At 25.5% G+C, this 20,556-nt stretch overlaps 3 protein-coding genes across 14 annotated transcripts in view; 2 read left to right on the top strand and 1 right to left on the bottom strand.

Moving 5' to 3' along the window:
- Positions 1–6,317: 6,317 nt before the first annotated feature.
- On the top strand, positions 6,318–8,922 carry LOC126901703 (protein AATF). The gene is made up of 5 exons (XM_050678392.1): positions 6,318–6,669; positions 6,738–6,784; positions 6,851–7,058; positions 7,119–7,514; positions 8,631–8,922. The coding sequence occupies exons 1-5, from the start codon at positions 6,455–6,457 to the stop codon at positions 8,833–8,835; spliced, it is 1,071 nt and encodes a 356-aa protein (XP_050534349.1). The 5' UTR covers positions 6,318–6,454; the 3' UTR covers positions 8,836–8,922.
- Positions 8,923–8,933: 11 nt separating this feature from the next.
- LOC126901705 (cyclin-dependent kinase 1-like) lies at positions 8,934–11,618 on the bottom strand. The gene is made up of 7 exons (XM_050678395.1): positions 11,482–11,618; positions 11,108–11,311; positions 10,915–11,050; positions 10,638–10,796; positions 10,399–10,562; positions 9,258–9,399; positions 8,934–9,197 (listed from the first exon to the last, which is right to left on the bottom strand). Exons 2-7 carry the CDS (start codon positions 11,299–11,301, stop codon positions 9,072–9,074), a joined length of 921 nt encoding a protein of 306 aa, XP_050534352.1. The 5' UTR covers positions 11,302–11,311; positions 11,482–11,618; the 3' UTR covers positions 8,934–9,071.
- A 3,096-nt stretch (positions 11,619–14,714) lies between these two features.
- The window catches only part of LOC126902806 (uncharacterized), a 171,698-nt gene continuing 165,856 nt past the window's right edge, over positions 14,715–20,556 (top strand). For all 12 annotated transcript variants that reach the window (XM_050680419.1, XM_050680426.1, XM_050680421.1 and 9 more), the window contains exon 1: positions 14,715–15,041. The gene's annotated coding sequence lies outside the window, so the exon portion shown is untranslated. The remainder of the gene's footprint in view (positions 15,042–20,556) is intronic.

The following is a 20,556-nucleotide window of genomic DNA, read 5'->3' as shown; positions in this document are numbered from 1 at the left end:
GTGTTTATAGCTACCTAATAAAATAATATGAACTAATTTATAATAATGGCAAAATGATCTTAGTAAAAACTTAAATTATTATGACTAAAACTTAGAAGATCTAAAATAACTAGATTATAATTACTAAAATTTATTAACAAAATTATTTTTAATTAACATTAGGAGTGATAAACATGGNTTAAAAAAAAAAAAAAAAAAAAATATGGACTACAAGATGCAAGAGCAAGTAAACTTTTATACTTCTCAAAAAATATCAAAGATACATTTTTGATAATTAAAAAAATTATAGAACTGAACATTATTATTATTAGTAATTTTTCATTAGTAGTTAAGACTTTTAAAATATATTCATTAGTTTAATTAAAAAAAGAAAATTATTTTTTCTGGTGATAGTTTATATATAACAATAATATTCTAAATACATACATCAAAACAAAATATTATTCAAGTTATGTAATGTGACACCATCACAGAAGTAAACATTTTAAATTAAAAAAATACTGACTGGATTTATAGGCCACCACCAGTGTGCATCTACTAGTATGGTGGCAGGCGGTTGGGGTTGTCTGATTCTTTGGATTCTTGCTGAACGAGTACGACTATGTTGTCTTACCATAGCACCTTCGGTGTGGTGCCATGGTGGAACAGGCCGCCGCCTGGAAGTATGTTCTTCGACAAACATACAAGCAGAACGTGAAATGGCCTACTGGAGATGTAAAGATATTTTGAATACCGAGCCAAAAAAAATGAAGAGAGTGTGAGTACTAAATAATTAAAACTATGAAATGATGTAAAATCTGTCTATATTTAGAGAGCACATGTTTGCAAATGCTAGTAAAATTCAATTCAGCATTAAAAATCCCTCTCTTCAAGACTATAGATAAATATATATGACTAATTATAGAGCTAGAATTAAATATTATTTACCAACTAAATTGGATTTTCTTGACACATGTACTGCACATGTTAAAGCAATAGCACTGAGAGTTTATTTTATATACTGGAATATATTAATAGAAAAATGTTTGGCACAGTGCCATTAGAAGATAAACTTGAAATAAAACAAAATCAAGTTATTTTAAAAGGGTGTAAGTTGTATAAAATTAATATGTGGCATTTGAATATAAGTTATATCCAAAAGAGAATTAAAATTTGTTTTACCTAAGAATATTTTGTTATTAAATAATACTGACCTTAGAATGAGATCGATCTTTGTGTCTATGATGTCTATGGTGCATCTTTTCATCTCCACTCCCTGGAGATTGATGACGTCTTGGTCGACGACGATGACTACTTGAACCTGGAGATCTTCGATGGCTACGTTTATATCGCCGTTCTGCACTTGTCCCTTGATCATGTAATCTAGAACGGTTACTACGTTCATTACTAGAAAAAATTACATTTTGTGATATTAAACTGGCTTTTATCAATTTATTGTTTTGAAAAATACTAATTTAACAGTAATAAAATAAACAAATTACACATTATAATAAATCTTGATAGTATTTACATGATGTGTTATTATTATGTAAGTGACAAAAATAGATACTTATGATATAACAAACAATTTTTTCAACACTTAGTAGTTGAATAAATTAATAAGATTTAACAGTAATTACTTACTCATAAACTATGTACAAATATAAATATTACGGTTCTGGACTTTAGTTAGTAATAATAAAGATAAATGGTATTAGTAGACCTTATAAGATAAGCCTCGGGATATGTGAGTCAGTTTAGATAAAAAATGCCCTATGATACAAATATAAAATGTTATTTATCTAAAAAGAGTTCAAAAATGTAGATTATCAAAGTTATAAAAGTATAATAAAATTAACCTTTATGTATATATATATCAATTAATAAAGAAAATTACCTATTAAAAAAAGGGAAGTTAAAAATTTTTTTCTATTGAATATGAACAACACATTCAATAAATTATTATTTTATTTAATAATTAATGTAGTATACCTGTACATTAAAATAAGTTCTGCAACAGTAGGCATACTCTCTTAAAAATACAAGATTACTAAAAATGTTAAAAAGGGTGTTTAATTTAATGCTTACATAATATATTAATTGCAAGGAAAATTATTATGGACTTCATTTAATCATTTGTTTAAAAACTACACTAAGAAAAAATAAAAACATAATGTATATATTCTTGTAACCTTGTTGACTGTAACAGTGATACTATAACACAAGGTTGTACCATAGACTATTTAATAATACACATAGTTATGGACATTATACATTACTACTACTATTTATACCAAATATGGTAATGTACTTGTCACAAGAAACATATTGTTTTTGTTATTCAAGCATGTGTATTATAGCTTCTAGAATACTAAAGAAAGTATAAACAAACCTTCATATAGTAATCATACTCATTAATAATAAGTAACAATAAATATTTGCCTAAATTATGATTTTTTTTTTTTAATGCTAAATATCTGCTTATTTAATAAATATTAAAAAAAAATAAAAAATGAATTCAATAGTTGCATAAACTATGATCCTTAAATATATAAACAAATGTTTGAAAATAATTCTAATTGATGAATTATGTATTATATAGAACAAAATAGATATTTTAATTGGTAGTGTCTTTTTTGTGGTTGGAACTCAAACAATGAAATCAGAGAAATAAATATAAACAAATAAATAAATAACCAAATTCTACCATAAAGAATTTTTTCTATATTTAACTTATTCCAGAGTTTCTAAATCTATTTACATTTGAGATCCAACAATAAATTATAAAAATTTTCAATACTACTTGACCTAATAATTTTTGTTCCGTCAAATTAATAAATGTTATTTTATTTAAATAGAGTACTATAGTATATAGAGGGAGATATCAAGAACTACAAAATTATGAAAATTTTATACTTTTTTTAAATAAAAAAATTAATAAATTTTTTTTTTTTATAATGGAAGGTTTTCTAAGTATAACTAATAAACTAACTATATCCTATCAAAGTTGTTAAAAGTTAAATATTTTCAAATTCTCTAACTGTATTATGATTTACTAGGTAAATAAAAAAAAAATTCATAATCAGTTTTACAAAAATAGATATACCTTATTTATGTGTTCTCAGAAAATAAAAAATTAAGTCAAATTATATGATAGGTATAATCTAATTTTAAGAATCATAGGGGTAAAATCATCAAAATTCCACAATTTTTCTGACTATTTAAAAATAATAATAATTAAGTTTTCTTAAATGTGACAACAATCATAACTACTAATGATATATAGACTATTACAGGTGGATAAATAATATCATAGTTAAATATATATACATATACTAAATTTTATAATTCTCAATGTTACAAATGTTAAATCCATTACTGAAATAAGAAACAGTAATAGTCACATATTAACTAAGTATTATCATTTAATTTAATAGAAAACTTTATTTTTTCCTTGAAATTTAAAATAATAATAATAAATGATTTGAACTACTAATTGATAATATAAAAATGTATTTACAAATGTAAATAAAAAAACAAAAAATTGAATAGAATTTTTTATATTATTGCCTGATTATGAACAAAAAAGATGGGAAATATTTTACAACTAAAGAATGACATTCTAGAAGGTGTCTAATTAATTTAAACATTGTTATCTATTGCAAAAGTGATAGGAAATTAAAAAGTCAGAATAAATATAGTTCTTACTACTTTTTCGTTAAAATTTAAAAATTAACTTACTGATTTATTTATAAGCCCTCAGATCTCATAATCAATATTCATTGAAATGTTTAATACTTAATTGAATTTATTGAGAAAAATTACACAAGTTAAAGTTTTATTTAAAAAAATTAATAATAAAGAAAAAATCAAATTAATTAAATTCAAGTAAGCAATATTTAAATCTCACTATAAAGTTTGTCTTCATAGGGCAAAGTTAATGTAGATCAACCAGATTTTTCTTGGTGGCCTTATTTTATGATAAGGTTGCTCTAAATGCCTTACTTTTACTTAATAGATCTCCAAATTATAATTTACCTATACAGTTTTAAAAATTCTTATCAACCCATGTTGAAGTAACTATTAAGTTACATAAAGAGATATAATTTTATCAAAAATGGTAAGTAAATAAAAGAAAAACTTGATAAAACTTTTATAGTATTCAATAAAACATTATCTTTTAGAAACTTCTAACAATTTAATTTTAATAGAGTAATTTACATATTGAGATATTTTTTATTTTAATATTGGACACAGCATTTATGACAAGAACATTGTGGTCAGAATACATAATAAGTTATGGAGATATTTATTTGTAATGTATTTATTTTAGATATGTAATTAGGTTCACCACTAGCCGGCCTGGGAAGCCAGAATAGTGACAGAAATAAAAATCTTGTTGGTACCACGGGAGGAGGAAGCCTCACCAGCGACCAGTGTAACTCATATTATGCTGGACGCAGGTGCCCTCCAAGGTTGAGGAGCCTACCTCGGCTGAAACGTGGTGGCTGCAGGACCGGTGCTAGATAGATATCCCCAAAATCACAATACCTTTTGGTAGACCGGACCCAACAAGCACTTAACTGTTTTACGGCCGGCTCAAGAAAGATACGAAAACCCTTAGGGGAACCGGTGCTGGTGTTCTTTAGAAGACATTCTGCGCTGGCTGTCTATATGGCTGCCCACTGCAGTAATTCCTATCCCCCCCGTTAATAGCGCACAGCGCCAAGGCACGGACGGTATCTGTAGGCGCAAGCCAACAAAACCCAGGGAACTAGTGTCTGTATGTAATAATATTTAAATATTTTTTGGACGAACATAAAAAAAAAATTTAAATCCATGAATATTTATTTATGAAACAAAGCTTTATGAATATAGTTTTAAATATCTGTTTATAATTAATTAGTAAATAAAAGTCATAGAGTTGAATTTTCGACTTGATCTTGTCATTCATGTAAATTTTGTTTTTTATTTACCGATTTATGTCAATATCTTGCTAATAGTTGATATATATTTATAAACATAAATACCTATATGATGAGCTGTATTCATCACCATCATCTACATAACGGCGTTTGCGTCTAGTAGATCTACTTCTTGACCTAGATAAGGATTTTTGAGGCTCATAAGAGCTGGAATTTGCTCTTCTAGATACTCTTGGCATCTAAAAATTAAAATTCAACATGTCAAGTATAATTATAATTGATATACTTTTTATTTGGTTATGATATCATAATTAGCACAAGTTAAAAGAGTATTTATTACTTATCTTTAATACTCATATTAAAATATTTGCATTATTTGATGATGAAAATTTTTTAAATTAATATTAGTATACATAAAAGTATACTTTAATAAATTTGAGAATAATATAGAATAATGTAAAAATATTATGGATTTATTAAGCATAAATTAAATAATCTTTGATTTTCAAGTATAAAAGTTAGATTATAATTTTTCAAGTGCTATAAATTGTACAAGGTGATCAATTTATTATAAATCACTTAATTACTTGCAAAATAAATACAATATTAAAACAAAATGTTTGATTTTTTAGTTGCATATATTTCTTGATTTATCATATATTAATTACTTTTTATAAATAACAGTAACATTTATTAACTTATATAGGGTACAAACTTTATTTTTTTAAATGGCAACATACATACTTAACAAGTTTAAAAAATAGAAAATGATAGATCAATAACAACTTTTGGGCCCGAATTTATGGAAATTTAAAAATATGGGTTGAGTGAGAGGAGCAATTAATGATTGATAAATTAAAGTTTATAACTTAAAGAAAAATAAATATTTAATTATTAAATAAATAAATGGCATATGATAAAAAAATTATTTTGTATAAAGGTAAATTTTTACCATATTTTGGGATAAGAATCTTAAATTTACTGTTGTTAAAAATATCCTGGTTAAATACGTGGAATTTATGTACTTACAATTAGCTGCCACAATAATCCCGACGTTGATCTGATGAAGTCGAAAATTTCAACTGTTTAAAGATTTATAAATATTAGATAGAAACCGATGATTAAACTATAACTTAAAATGACTTAATCAAATTTATAAAAAATTTTAATTAGAATCACAGAACACAAAAATTTCATGAGGTTTAGGAGCACATGTAAATTGTAAACATGATTTTTAACAATTCATATAGTCGATTTGTGCAAGACGTAAAAACATTAAACAATCTAAATCCAAAATGGTTACGAGTAATGAAATAGCCAATGAGGATCATTAAAACGTTGTTGCCAACCTAAACTAAATATTTTATTTTATACTGGTAACGTTTTTATTTTTTATCATAAAATTATAGATAAATTTACCAACTATGATAATATTTACACGTTATTCAAAAGAATGTGCAGACATAAATGTTTTTTTGTCTACTGTTTCTCTAATATAAAACGCCTGGAAATTTAATAAATTCAACTTATGACTTGTTTACTTAAGTAATATGTCATCTGAGGAGGAACTAGAAAATGGTTCTAATAATAGTGAAAGCATGGATAACAGCACTCCGAGTTCTGAATATGAAGAAGATGATGAGGATGTTGATGATGACACTGAAATGATGGATGATGAATCGGGAGGGAACATACTTTCCGATGAAAGTGAAATAGAAGATGATAAATATAATGATGACAAAAACGATCTAATTGTTGAAACAAAGTAAGCTATAAAGCTAAATAAGTAAGCTACAAATTAAAAGCAAAAATTATTGTTGAATTTTTTTTTAGTAATGAAAATGACATCGAAAAAGGAAATGCTATTCGCACTCAACTTAGTAATATACATTATAATATCTAAATAAGCATTGTGATTTTAGAATTTAATGACTATTTTTTTTTAGCTATTTATGATAATTTATTACTTGCTAGAATAAAATTACAAAAATGTTTAGCTGCAGCTAATCAACTTCCTAAATATAATAGTGAACTATTGGTTAGTGAATCTATTAATAATGATGTTGTAATAAAATCATTACAACAATTTTTAGAAACATTGTTTGATTTAAAGATTAAATTATTAACAAAAAACAGTAACTTTATGAAAACTATGTAAGTATATATTTAATATAAATGTATAATTACATCATCATAAATGTTTTTAATTTTTAGAGAAAAAGATGATATATTGTTTGATAGAGTGAAGTGTAAAGATTTTGATAAAAGTTTAAAAGAACAATATGATATTTTTAAGCCATTTAGAGATGATACTATTAGGTTTTGGAATGAGCGTACAAAAATTGCTTCAGGAAAAGCAGCTAAATCTGATTTTTCTGCTTTTGATCAGCCTACTTTAATGCAAATTGAACAAATTATGGCTGACAAAAATAGATTAATAGAAAGAACTCGTACAAAACGTTCCAAATATAAAATTGTAGATGATTCAAAATCAACAAACAATGATGTTGATCCAGAGATATTTGATGATGATGATTTTTATCATAAATTACTTAGAGATTATATTGAAAAAAAATCTGCAGATATTACAGATCCCAGTCAACTTGGAAAGTAAGTTCTTGTATTAAGATAAATCTTATATCTTAGTAGGATTATTTTTATTAAAATTAAAAATTTATCAGAGATCATTAATATAAATCATTTTAATATGTAAATGTATAGAATTCAATGTTGTTAATAAATTAAGCTACATATTTTGTGTATTGAATTTTTCAAAAATTAATTACAATGAAATGTTGCATACACAGAATTCTATTGACTATTCAGTAATGTCTCTCTTGAAAATTGTTTTTTGTTATACATACTGATCTCCCTGATAGGTCTTGAATTATAAAATGATTTTCAATATAAAATTTTCTTATACATTTTAGTAACCTAATATTTTATCAAATGAATGACTGAAAGGTGTTTTACTTCATCCATGCGTTTTTATAACACGCATTGGTTTTTTTTTTTTTTACAACAGTCTTAAATGGTATTGAAATATTAAATTTTATTATGATAAAATTACCTTGTAAGATTTAAGATTAATCTAAAAATTTGATAAAATCTTTTCTCGAAAAAAGATGATATCTAAAATCTAAAACCCAAAGAGATACTTAATTTTGATTAAGAGACAGAACTCTTTGAATATATATAGGTGTGGTTTAGTAGGACGTCCTATATATATATAGTTTTAGGTATTTAACAATGGCAATAATATTTTAGTAGAATCACTTATATGAAGAAACTAAATATAATTTGGTAGAAAGTATGCACAATGGAGGTCTGAGTGCATGGGCAGTTTTTGCCTACCTTTATAACAATCTAAACTAAAACTAAGATTTATAGTTTATTTAATATATTTTATTTAACTTAATTTATTCAACATTTCATTTTCATTGGTTTTTTTTCTGTATACATTAATAATATTAATATTGTTTACTTTTAATTATTGTATAAAAGAAAATTTTTTTTTTTATTTTTGTGAGGATTCCATTTTATAACTCAACATAAATTAGAAAGTCAAATCTATTTGAATTAATTATAATTTTATAATTATAAATTTACTAAAAATTTTTCTTTTTAATTTCAGGCAATGGTTACAATTGCAAAAACTGAGAAGTAAAATNTTAATTATAATTTTATAATTATAAATTTACTAAAAAATTTTCTTTTTAATTTCAGGCAATGGTTACAATTGCAAAAACTGAGAAGTAAAATGAAACATAAAATTGATACTAGATCTACAAAAGGTAGAAAACTTAGATATACAGTACACACTAAATTAATAAATTTCATGGCACCTAATGATCAATCACCATGGTCAGATGAAGCTAAACAAGATTTATACAATTCATTGTTTGGAAAAAAAATAATGCAAAATGAATAATACACCTTATTCTGTAAAACAGTTTACTTTTTTTAAGTTTTCAATATTAAATTAATAAAATATAATAATGGATTTACTTTATTATAATACAGCAATAATTCAAAATGATATGTAAATAACTCACAATTTTACAATAGATGTGTTCACTTGCTTATTTTATTCAAAATGAATAATTTTAAACACATCAAAAGAATAAGTGTTAATTGGTTAGACCATAAATTTGATGTTAATTAATATTATTGTGAAGAAAATTTAATTTCTGGAAGAGCTGGCAAAATGCTCTTGTTAAGGTCTTTAAAGTAACGATGTTGAAGAGCATCCCTGGCATTAATTCGCTTACTTGGATCATAAATTAACGTTTGCTAAAAATTAATATAGTATATTAAAAAATTAAAAATAATATGATGTTTGATGTAATATACTAGTAGTAAATCTAATCCGTCATTGTTCAAATTAGAAACTGAATCTTTTAAAAGATTGTCGCTCCATTTGGGAAATGTTGGTTTGTAATCTTTAAGATCTGAAACTCCTGGCCATGTTTCTTCACTGGGAGTTGTTAAAATCCTAGAAACAGTATGATTTTTTAATAAGAAATACTATATAAGTACCAATAAATAAATAGCAGTTGATATTAGTAAAATAATATAATAACTTTAAGTAATTTTATAATAATTGACATATTTTAGACTGCTAAAAAACAAGTCTATTTTGATCATTTTGTTAATATTAGCCACTCAATTTCTTTTAAAATAATATTTAAGTAAGAGAAGCCTCTTTGGTAATTTTTAATTAAATATATATATATATATATTTTTTTTTTGTGATGAATTAATTATTAAGTATTTTTTTTAATTCATCTCTTGTACATTATAAGGACTTCAGCTTTATTTTTTAAATGGCAACATACATATTTAACAAGTTAATAAAATAAAAAAAATTTAATTAAAAATCTATTGGTTGATAACAACTTTTGATCATTTTCTGGGAAGTTATAACAATTTTAAAATATAGAGTAGAGTGAAGTATAGGTTATGTTGTTTTTATCATTACATAATACTTTGTCATGCTATTCCTTCACTCTATATTGAAAAATGTTAATGACTTGGGAAATAATATTTAAACATTTTTTTTTTGATCAGCCATTTTCTTATTAGATCATTTTTATTTTATATGTTAATTATTTAAAAATCACCTATATATTATTTACTAAGTATCAAATTTTTTATTTAAAATTTATACATAAATACATTTTTTAATTTCAAATATGAATAAAAATAATTTTTTTCTCATATTACAACAAAATTACTTTTCTTGTTTTTTTCCCTTTTACAATGATAAACATAAAAAAGATTGTTTATTTTCCTAAAAATGTAATTAATTATTATTGCTCTTTTACTTATGTACCAATTAATTCTTTTATAAAAATAATTTTGCTATTGAAATAATGATTGAGAAAATCATGTGAATATTAAAAAATTTATAAAATGAAAATACAGAATTTATATCATGTGTTTTTAATTAAGATTTTGATAAAATAACTTAATTATACTTAATGGAATTTACCTGAAAATACGAAATAGTTGATCAATTTCAGAATCTCCTTGAAATAAAGGTCTACCATGTGCCATTTCAGCAAATATACACCCTATTGACCAAATATCAACAGGGCATCCATATCGTTGTGTATTTAATAACACTTCTGGTGCTCTGTACCACAAAGTTACAACCTTAATAAGAAAATAAATATTTATCTTCATCTTAATTACTCACATTACAAAAAATATCAATTAAATTTTATATACTTCATGAGTGTAGACACGAATTGGCAATCCAAAAGTACGGCCTAATCCGAAATCTGCTATTTTAAGAATATTATGTTTAGTGTCAATCAAAATATTTTGAGGTTTTAGGTCTCGATGAAGTATTCTCCGTACATGGCAATAGTATATAGCAACTAACATCTGAAATAAACAATTAAGTTTAAAATAAAAACAAACGTTTCTTCTCTTGTATGTAAATGTGTTAACGAAAAATAAGTACTGATTAGTAATTAGTTATAATATAAGTATTATTGTTTACCTGATAAGTAAAAGATCTAGTTGTACCTTCATCTAAATGCTTTTTTGGTCTAGAATCAATAAACTTTTTCAAATCCATAGGAACAAATTCAAATACTAAATATAGCCGTGATTCATCCATAAGAATTTCTCGCAAACTATAAGAAGCAAAAAATGGTTAAGTGTTGAAAACATAGATAATTAAAAATCATTACTTCACAATGTTTGGATGGTTGAGTTCTTTTAATATACTTATTTCTCTTATAGCAGTAGCTGGTATTCCTTCATCTTCCATTTCCATTCGTATTTTTTTAACGGCAACTATTTCTTTTGATGATCGTTCCATACATTTATATACTACTCCATAAGTGCCTTCACCAATTTTTTCTAATTTATCATAAGCATCCATCTTGCCAACTCTAAAGGAATAATAAATGATATATTAATAAGTATTACAAATTTTAGTATATCTAAAAGAAAATAATATAATAGTAACGCTTAATTCTTAATTAGAAAAGTTTTACCAAAAGATTTATAAACTTAATAAAAAAGAAAATATATAACAGTAGATCATAATTTCAGAACTTACCAGTATATTAATCTCTGAAAAAAGAAACAATTATTAAAAATTCATGAAAACTATTTATAATGTTTTAAAATTTGTATTTATCTAAATTCTAACCGATATTAATGGCGGTTAAATTTTAGAGACAAAACAGTTGTTTTGAGAAATTCAGGAGTGCTCAAAATTGAATTTTTATTTTTTCCATGAAAAATCAGTAAGCTATTTTTTAAATTTTACACAAGTTATGTCGTTGGTTAACAGCTGATTTGTGTTGGATAATTCAAAATTTATTTTCACTTCAGATATACAATACACTATGTTATTATTATTTTTTGTGTATTGTTATTACAAAAAAGTTTTTGTTGGATACCTAAAAAATAAAGTTTAATGTTTATATAATTGACAAACCAGTTTTAATGTCACAAATAAGGTATGAATCATTTTGTAATATTATACATATGATTGATTTTGTGTTACATAAAATAATGAACACAATTATAGGCAAATCACACAAATATTAAGAAATCTAATAATTCATTTTTTTCTAATTTAATAATACATATAATGCGTAACATTCATAAACTAATAAAATAATATATACAGCGAGGTAAGTATTCGGACATCAAAAATGTATTTATCTATCGAATTACCATTGTCTTACAGAGCTTTATACATGAACAACATCCTTAGATAAATGTTTAAATGATTAATTAAAACATACTAAGGTCTGTAAGACTATGGAAATTTAATGGGTTAATTATTTTTTCTAGACGATGTCCGACTATTTGCTTGACTCACTGTACATATGAATACATCGGTATAATTATATCTCTATAAATGACTAGTAGATAACATTTTTTCTGGAGGCCCTTCTCCATTCTAAAGGGAGTAATTATTAATTAATTCGATAAATTTACATAATTTTTTTTCTACTCTCTTTTTTAAAAAAAAAATAATTGGGACAAGTATAGATGATATCTGACTGTGATTAAAATTACCATCATAAGAAAAGCTTCGAAACAAATCTGTAAATAGTGTTTAATTTTAAGAAATTGGTGGACTATTCCAAAGGAAAATTGAACTACTATATCCTAATTTTGAATAATAAGTGCTGAATTACAAGGAATTTTCATCACAGACCAAAATATACTTTTCTAAATCAATTTTTGCGCCGATTTCAAATCTGTAATTAGATTTTTTCTACTACCTCTATTTTGAGATTACTACTTATTAGAAAACGAGTATTTTCAAATGAAAAAATTAATTAAAAACAAAAAAAAATTTTTCTTTTTAAAAAGTTATAGCAAGTTAAGTTGTACATATAAAATGAAAAATTTTGACACAAAATTTGTGAAAATTTACAAGCCATTTGTACGTAAATGATAAATCGTCAGGACAATTTTTTTTATTTACAGTACGTAATACAAGCTTTAATTTAACATATGATTAAAGGAAAAAAGATGAATTTTTGTTTAAAAGTTGCTATTTTATTCCCCCAAAAAATTACCAAATACATAAATAAAACTAGTTAAATTTTTTTAGCTTCGATGCGAAGCTGAGAAGGTATTAATTTTACTATGATGTGTTTTTTTCTGTTTTCACTTATTCTCAGCTTTTACCAGATCAATTTCTTTCAAAGATACGCCATAAGATCATAAATCGTATCCAGTTGAGACATTGCCCTTAAAAATCAAAAAGTTTCCCTCACTCCTTGTAAATGTATGTCATATTTAAAAAATATGCAATTTTCGTGTTAAAATTTTCGATTATATATTTCTTTAACTGTAAATTGCTATAACTTTTTGAAAATTGTATGGATCAATACAATTTTTTTTCATAAGTACTAATATACTCGTTTTTTTACAAATAAGTAATAATCTCAAAAATGAGGTAGTATAGTAGAAAAAATCTAATTACAGATTTGAAATCGGCGCAAAAATTGATTTAAAAAAGTATATTTTGGTCTGTGATAAAAATTCATTGTAATTCAGCATTTATTATTCACAAGTAAGAATTTTTAATTTTTTTTAAGTATTCCATCAAACTTTTTAATTTTCATGCACGATTACCACAATAATAACAACTACTTTATAATTTTTTATAATTTCTCCGTAAAAATTATAATACTAAATTATTAAAAATCAATTTCATACAATATTTAATTGCTATTATAAATATTTATTCTATATAACACTTATAAATTGTAAAACCTGTTATCAGGATGTAAATAAGGAAACAGGAGTTCATTCTACTTTTGATATAAATCTAAGAACTATTAATCAGCAATAATGAGGGAAATAAGAATTCATTTTGCTATTGGTATAATCCACCAATTTCTCAAAATTAAACACTTTCTACAGATTTGCATCGAAGCGTTTCATATGAAACGGTAATTTTAATCACTGTCAGATATCATCTATATTTGTCTCAACTTTGTGCACGTCAACACTATGTCGTGACCTCTCTGTGCTACTGTTATTTTTTATTTTATATACATATATTTTTATTGTTAATTTATTTTTGTTTATGTAAAATAATTTTAACCCTTGAATTATTATAATTATAATTATTATTAATAACATACGCGCGACTAAAATGTCATTTTTGAAGCGACTAAATTCTTTTTTCTTCTCCAAATATATTTTTGTATACCAACACTAATAATTATTTTTTATTTTTGGAGTGTTTATTCTATAAATTGTCCTCTGCTTTATTAGTTAATTTTAAAACATTGCTCGAGCTATACATCTTTTAACTTGAATAAAAATTAGAAAGTGTTTTTTGAACACTAATTGAAATGTTAATCTATAACTTATTAATAGTTATTTTTATTTTATTTAGAGTTAATAACTTTTTTCGATTTTGTTATATACGGTAAGGAAAAAATAAATAAATATCTTTGGGGTTTGTACAGTGAGCACTAGCAACACTTGTTGCCAAGCCTTAAAAAATCAGCCTCATTATCATTTAAAGACTATGTTTGTCTTCGCAAATATTATTTTAAGTGAGCAAACTAAGTTATGTTGGACGTTTTACTTTTATACCTTTTATTAATTTATGATTGAGACTTGTACGTTTAAGTTGATGTGCGATAAAGTAGTGCGCTTTTGTAGTTAAAATATCGCGCGGCGTTCAACAGCCATCAACAAGTCGGGTGGCACGAAACACACAAGCGCATACGGCATAGCGGCCTCGCGTTACTATGGGAACGCGGGTAGCGGGTGAGTAGTCGTCGCTACCATTCGCATCGGGCGGCACGTCGTGTCAGTCGTGTACGTGTACGCGCGCGTGTTTGCCGCGGTAGTGTGGCCGGTTTTGTTCCCTTCTTAAGCGGTGCGTGCGACACCCCCGACGTTGGTGTGGGTTTGTGTGGACAGTAACTTTGCATGCTGTCGGCCCGCCGCCGTGTGGTAGTACTCACCAGATGGGTTTGCTTCGGACGACGAATGTTTGACACCGCTAAAGTTTTTACGGGGTTTTTTGAAAATCTTAACGCACCACCGCTGTAACATATGACCGCGGCCGATAGATCTCCGTTTTCAATTAAATTCGAATAATTAATTGTTTGGCGGTTATCTCATAGGGTGAGTGTATTTTAAAATATCATTAAAAATGAAGACTCGATCAAACGATCGCTACTACTTGCTCCCTTATAAATCATAATAGTAGTTATGCTATTAATTAATTTTCTCCCTCACGAACTAGGTCGTTTGGTATAAATTTTTATTTCAAAATTATGCTACACTCTTTTAAAACTAATTACAATTAGTGGTGTTTTGATATTCTCTCATTTTTTCCGCTCCTGTATCAGCTGCAAGCACCGATCCATCAAAAAGGTTGCAAAAAATAAACGTATAGAGAAACGTCTCTAGACGTCAATCCGCGGTCAAGTAACAAATAAAAACCGTAGCTATCATTAATGACATAAAAAAACGAATAATTCGAATTTATCGAGCAACATGTTTTTCTAAAAACATAAACGATTGTTCGTTTGAGCTTAATCGAACGTCAATAATTTTGGAAGACGTTTAATTCGTTTGCAGGTGATTTCATGCGAAAAAATTATTTATCAGCTTTACATGGACATGTCCTAAAATGATGCGTGTGTTATCTATTTTCACCGTTGTCCGCCGGGCCAGCCGCGGCCAACGCGCGTTACGAATTACAAAAATAAAACCACACGCTGAGACAAATATGACGACGTCACGCGTATCATCGGCAGAAGTCGCAACGTGCAAATAGACGGGTCGTGTAGAGTGCCCCAGTATATTAACGCGCTTAATTTAGAATATACTGATATCAGAATATTGAAGTAAAAAGTAATTGATATTTGTTTAAATTATGAATTTAGAAATTTGATATTTTAAGTTTTTGCATCTTAATTATAATCAAAACCGTACTTATTTCTACTATTATTACTTGATCATTAAAATGTATATCAGCTGTGTTTATTTCTGAACTTTTATTAGGTTAATTTTTCATTCCGAGTAACCTCTTTGTGTATTGGCACACAAGGAATTTTTTTTTCTATTAATTATTGGCTTCTTTATAACTGTATAAAGGTGTAGATCAGACTTTTTGGGCATAACGGCACTTCATTACTTAAGGTATACAAAGGAATATTCCTTCGTTTGTTTACTGATGCTCTCTAAACAGTCTTCATATTTTCACGATCTGGAATCTATTTTCTAAATAATTTCCTGGATTTAATCTTAGGTTGCCTTTATTTCAACCCTGACTGGACTAAAAATGTTTTCAATTAAGTTCTTAATCTAATTATTAGAAACTATAATAGATATATCCAATTTAATGAAATAGATTTAACTTTGAACTGTTATTTTACATTTTTATGAAGATATGTTTTCATAGAGAATTTCACCAACATTTTTCATTCAAAATTAATTAATTTAATTTTGTAAAACTTTCCCGATTTTTTTGATTTTATATAAATGTATGTGAATTCATATTATAATTGTTACCAGATTAATATTATCATTTCCATGTCAACACGATCGTCGGGGATTGAAAATAGTGACATGGTACGGGAATAGAATCCGCGATTCAAAGCGTCCTTTAAGACAAACCTACCACTAGGTCACCGTGCACTTTAGACTCTGAACCTGTAACACCTCCATATAGGTTGATTACGTGATGTGCGGTTGAAGGAAACATGGTATTGTGTCAACATAGTATCTCTTATTAAGGGGTTAGGGGTAGTCGGAGGGATGAAAAAATGAGTATTTTGAAAGTAGTGTAATTTATTTTATACAACAAATAATATAAAGTTGTTATATTGCGTTTTAACTATATTTGACAAAAAATAAAAACAAAATTTATTGTAGACCAGATTATGGTTATATTTGTTGGACTCTCTTTCAATAGTCAGTAACCACTGTAATTCAAAAACCACTTGACGGATTTCAATGAAATTTATACAGCTTATTAAAAGTATAAAAAACTAGTGCCTAATCAAAAACAATTTTTTTATTGAAAATTAAATTTTTTATAAACAATAACTAGTAAATAGGATTCCTTAAAAATCCACGATTAAGTTATAAGAGTCAGTAATTTCTTTTATTAAAAATCTTCCGTCAGGCATTAAATTATCTAATCATATAATGATTTTTTTGTTTGAAAGATTTTATATGAATCAGTAAAATTGTATGATGGTTCAATAAATATTACCATAACTCGGTCTATATTATTTTTGAATTTTTGTTAAATTAAATTAAAACGTTTAACAATAATATTGTATTATTTTTTAAATTAAACTACCATCTAAACAAATGATTTAAAATACTCATTTTCCATCCCTCTGATTATCCCTAACACTTAAATATATCTCTAACTTATTGTCGGTATAAATTAATATTTTAGTATATTATTGCTCAGTCTTATAAAATCTATTATTCAATACATTTTCAAAAAAAGTTTTTTTATTATTCAACCTTTTGGTCTTTTTATTTATCGATCAAATAAAATTACAATATAAAAGAAGTTAAAAGAATATTTAATATAGGTACGTAAAAATACTACAAATCAAATACTTAATGTTTGTAAAGTGAATGAATGTTTAACTGAACAAAAAATGTATTTTATTAAAACCTTATTACATTTTATTTTTTGCAAAATAAAATAAAAAATTGCTGGATTTGTTTATTTATTTAATATTATTTTTCTCTTTATTGTAATTAACTTTGGTCATCTTATTAAAAGTTGACCAAAATGTGGTAACACTTAGTTAAGTAAAATTGATTTAATTCATTTATTCAGCTATTTTCAGTAATAAAATGTATAAGAGTTCAGTTTTTAAAAAATTTAATTAAGATTTGACTCGAGACTTATGATTTATAAACAGTCATACTCTTTGAAGTTAGGAAAGTTTCTTATGAATCGACACGTCAGAAATAATAATATGCATACGGTCTAAGAGTTAAAAAAGTTTCATTTACTTTTATAGTTATAAGTTATATGATATAATTATAAATACATTTTTCACTATAGATTACATAGTTAAATACTTATTAATTATTTATTTTATGGTAGTAAATCCTTTAAATGAGTTCACTTAATATATCACGTGATTAAAAGACTGTTTTCTATCGAAGTTAATTTACATTATGATGTCTTGCTACCACTAACGTGCCGCATTGAAAGTAGAAGCCATAATAAAATATACAATATCAGCAATGCACGCAATGCATTAAAAAGATACAGAAACAATCTCTGCATTGGTGTTTGTCAAACGTTACTCTACATAGGCCATTAAAATACTGCACTTGGTTATAAAAATTGGTTTTATAAATTCAATTTTTTGAAGTTATTAAGTAATAAAATTAGTCTAGATCATCAAAATGCTAAATTATGATCATATTTCTGAATGAATGTGTTTTAGAGTAGTTTTATTACAATTGATAAATTTAGATAATTTGCATCAAGAAACATTTATAATAATAAAAAATAAAGGGGTAATCTAAAATATTTTAATTAAGTTCTATAGATTACAGTAAAATTATTTAGTTTAACCCATCAACGCCGAGAATTATTTTTTTTCAAACTTTCAATTTTTTTTACTAAAAACAGATTAATATACAACACAAAAATAAAAAAAAATTATTTTTAAATTTTTTGAAAATACGATTTCTGAGATATTGAGTGTCACCATATGGGTACACTCGGCTTTTACCTATTAAATTATTCGCGCGATAAAAATAGCAATACGAATGTCACCATATGGGGACGCCAGGCGTTGATGGGTTAACTGATTATTTAGTTGTTTTTTTTTTTTATAATAAATAATATTTTATCGATGTGATGAATAATAAGATAAACAAGGAAGATCATTGTTGTTTATTTTACTTGGGAAATTATTATGAATGAAAAAATATCTAAATGGTTGGACAAAAGATCATATAATATACATAGAAAAACATCTTTATTTTTTAATAAACAGATTTTCTTTTTTAATAAAAAAAAGTTTCAGAGTTTTTATTTTTTTCAGTTTAAAATAATATTTAAATAGGAATTAATGGCGGTCAAATGGTGGGGAATATTTAAATCGAATCTACAAATAATGTAACTCAAAATAAAATAAAACTTAGATGTAAAATACAGAGGGTATATGGAGAGTTATTATTTTTTGTTTTAATAATAATCGTATTAATAATAAAATTTCTTGGCTTATGAGTACAAGTGTTTGTAAGAAAGATAAAAAATGATTGAAAAATGTAGATATCTTTATTTATTGATATGGTATTTATCGTGATCAGTTGTCACACTCTTTAATATCAATAATGACATTAGTATTGACAGTTACAAATAATAGGTGGGTTTGAGTCACATCGTGTGTTTACCCAGAGTTGTATAGTGTTTATTTACCCCCAACTTAATTCCAATAAAACCACGTATCAATGATCTAACTATGTCAAATAACTCCGTACAAATATTATTAATTTATTAAATTTACTTAATGTATTTCTATATTATTGATAAATAATTGTTCTTTTTGTAACCCTACTTAAACTAAGTACTCATATAACTTAATTATAAATCTTATAGATTTTTGATGAAATGATTGTTTTCTTACCTTGATATTTCCAGTAAATACTATAAAATAAATACATGTTCTTTTTTTTATGAAATCACAATATGGACAAGGCGAATCACTTCTTAGGCATAATTTTGATGAGTTCAAAACGAAGTGTGACGAGATTGACTGACCATAATTGAGAGTAACTGAGAGCTTTTGTGAGTGATTGAACAAATCTGAAGGCGACTGATTGAACCCTCAGTCAAAAAGACCAAAATTATTTGGGCTTTTTATATTAATTTTGATGATATTTTTAAAGGTAAGAATTGATCACCGACGCTACCATTATTTCTTTATTAATCGTTTTGTAGTAATTTATTACATTTTTGTCAATAATTGTCTAAATTTCATAATGTTCTACCGTTTATTCCATAATATTTTACACATTATTTATTACCTTATGAATGACACATCACTATTATATATTGTTTATTATTTCCTGTTTCTTCTATATAATTAATATATGTTTTTTTTTATACAAAATTATATTGGTATATTTTTAAACATTCAAAAGTATATATGAAGCTTATTGTTATATTTTAATAGATGTCTTGTCATTTGTTTTTTTAATTAAAATTTTATATAGTGCATTGTAATAATAATGATATAATGTGTATACAGGGTGTTCAGTAAGTCAGGAAACGGGTAACCAACGGGTATTGTTTGTAACAATGAGAACAATAGATACCCGTTTCCTGACTTACTGAACACCCTGTATAATAACACATATTCTCCTATCACCTATTATTTAACAAAATCAAACATTTAAAAAATTTTATATGTATATAAAAGTTCAATTTAAAAGTTGAAAATAAATTTGTAATAAGCTTAATTAAAACAAAGCCATTTATGTGATCCAATATTGTTAGTAACACGTTGATGTAATTTTTACAAATATAAAGGTTTCAGAGGCAAGGGAGATCTGCTCGCACAAAGTTTTTCATTCTCTTCCAAAATATTTACGTGCCCGTTTTTAGAAGTTCATTAATTATAAAATCGAATTTTTTTGT

This window comes from Daktulosphaira vitifoliae, unplaced genomic scaffold, assembly GCF_025091365.1.
Source record: "Daktulosphaira vitifoliae isolate Bord-2020 unplaced genomic scaffold, ASM2509136v1 Scaffold_3, whole genome shotgun sequence".
NCBI classification, from domain to species: Eukaryota; Metazoa; Arthropoda; class Insecta; order Hemiptera; family Phylloxeridae; genus Daktulosphaira; species Daktulosphaira vitifoliae.
This window is presented reverse-complemented; position numbering and strand designations above follow the sequence as displayed.

Coding starts and splice junctions, on each gene's coding strand:
- LOC126901703 (XM_050678392.1), top strand. CDS start 6,455: ATGTCATCTGAGGAGGAACTAGAAAATGGTTCTAATAATAGTGAAAGC. Junction 6,670..6,737: donor GATCTAATTGTTGAAACAAA/GTAAGCTATAAA, acceptor ATTTTTTTTTAG/TAATGAAAATGACATCGAAA. Junction 7,515..8,630: donor GATCCCAGTCAACTTGGAAA/GTAAGTTCTTGT, acceptor TTTTAATTTCAG/GCAATGGTTACAATTGCAAA.
- LOC126901705 (XM_050678395.1), bottom strand. CDS start 11,301: ATGGATGCTTATGATAAATTAGAAAAAATTGGTGAAGGCACTTATGGA. Junction 10,797..10,914: donor CTAGATCTTTTACTTATCAG/GTAAACAATAAT, acceptor TGTTTATTTCAG/ATGTTAGTTGCTATATACTA. Junction 10,563..10,637: donor TTCGTGTCTACACTCATGAA/GTATATAAAATT, acceptor TTTCTTATTAAG/GTTGTAACTTTGTGGTACAG.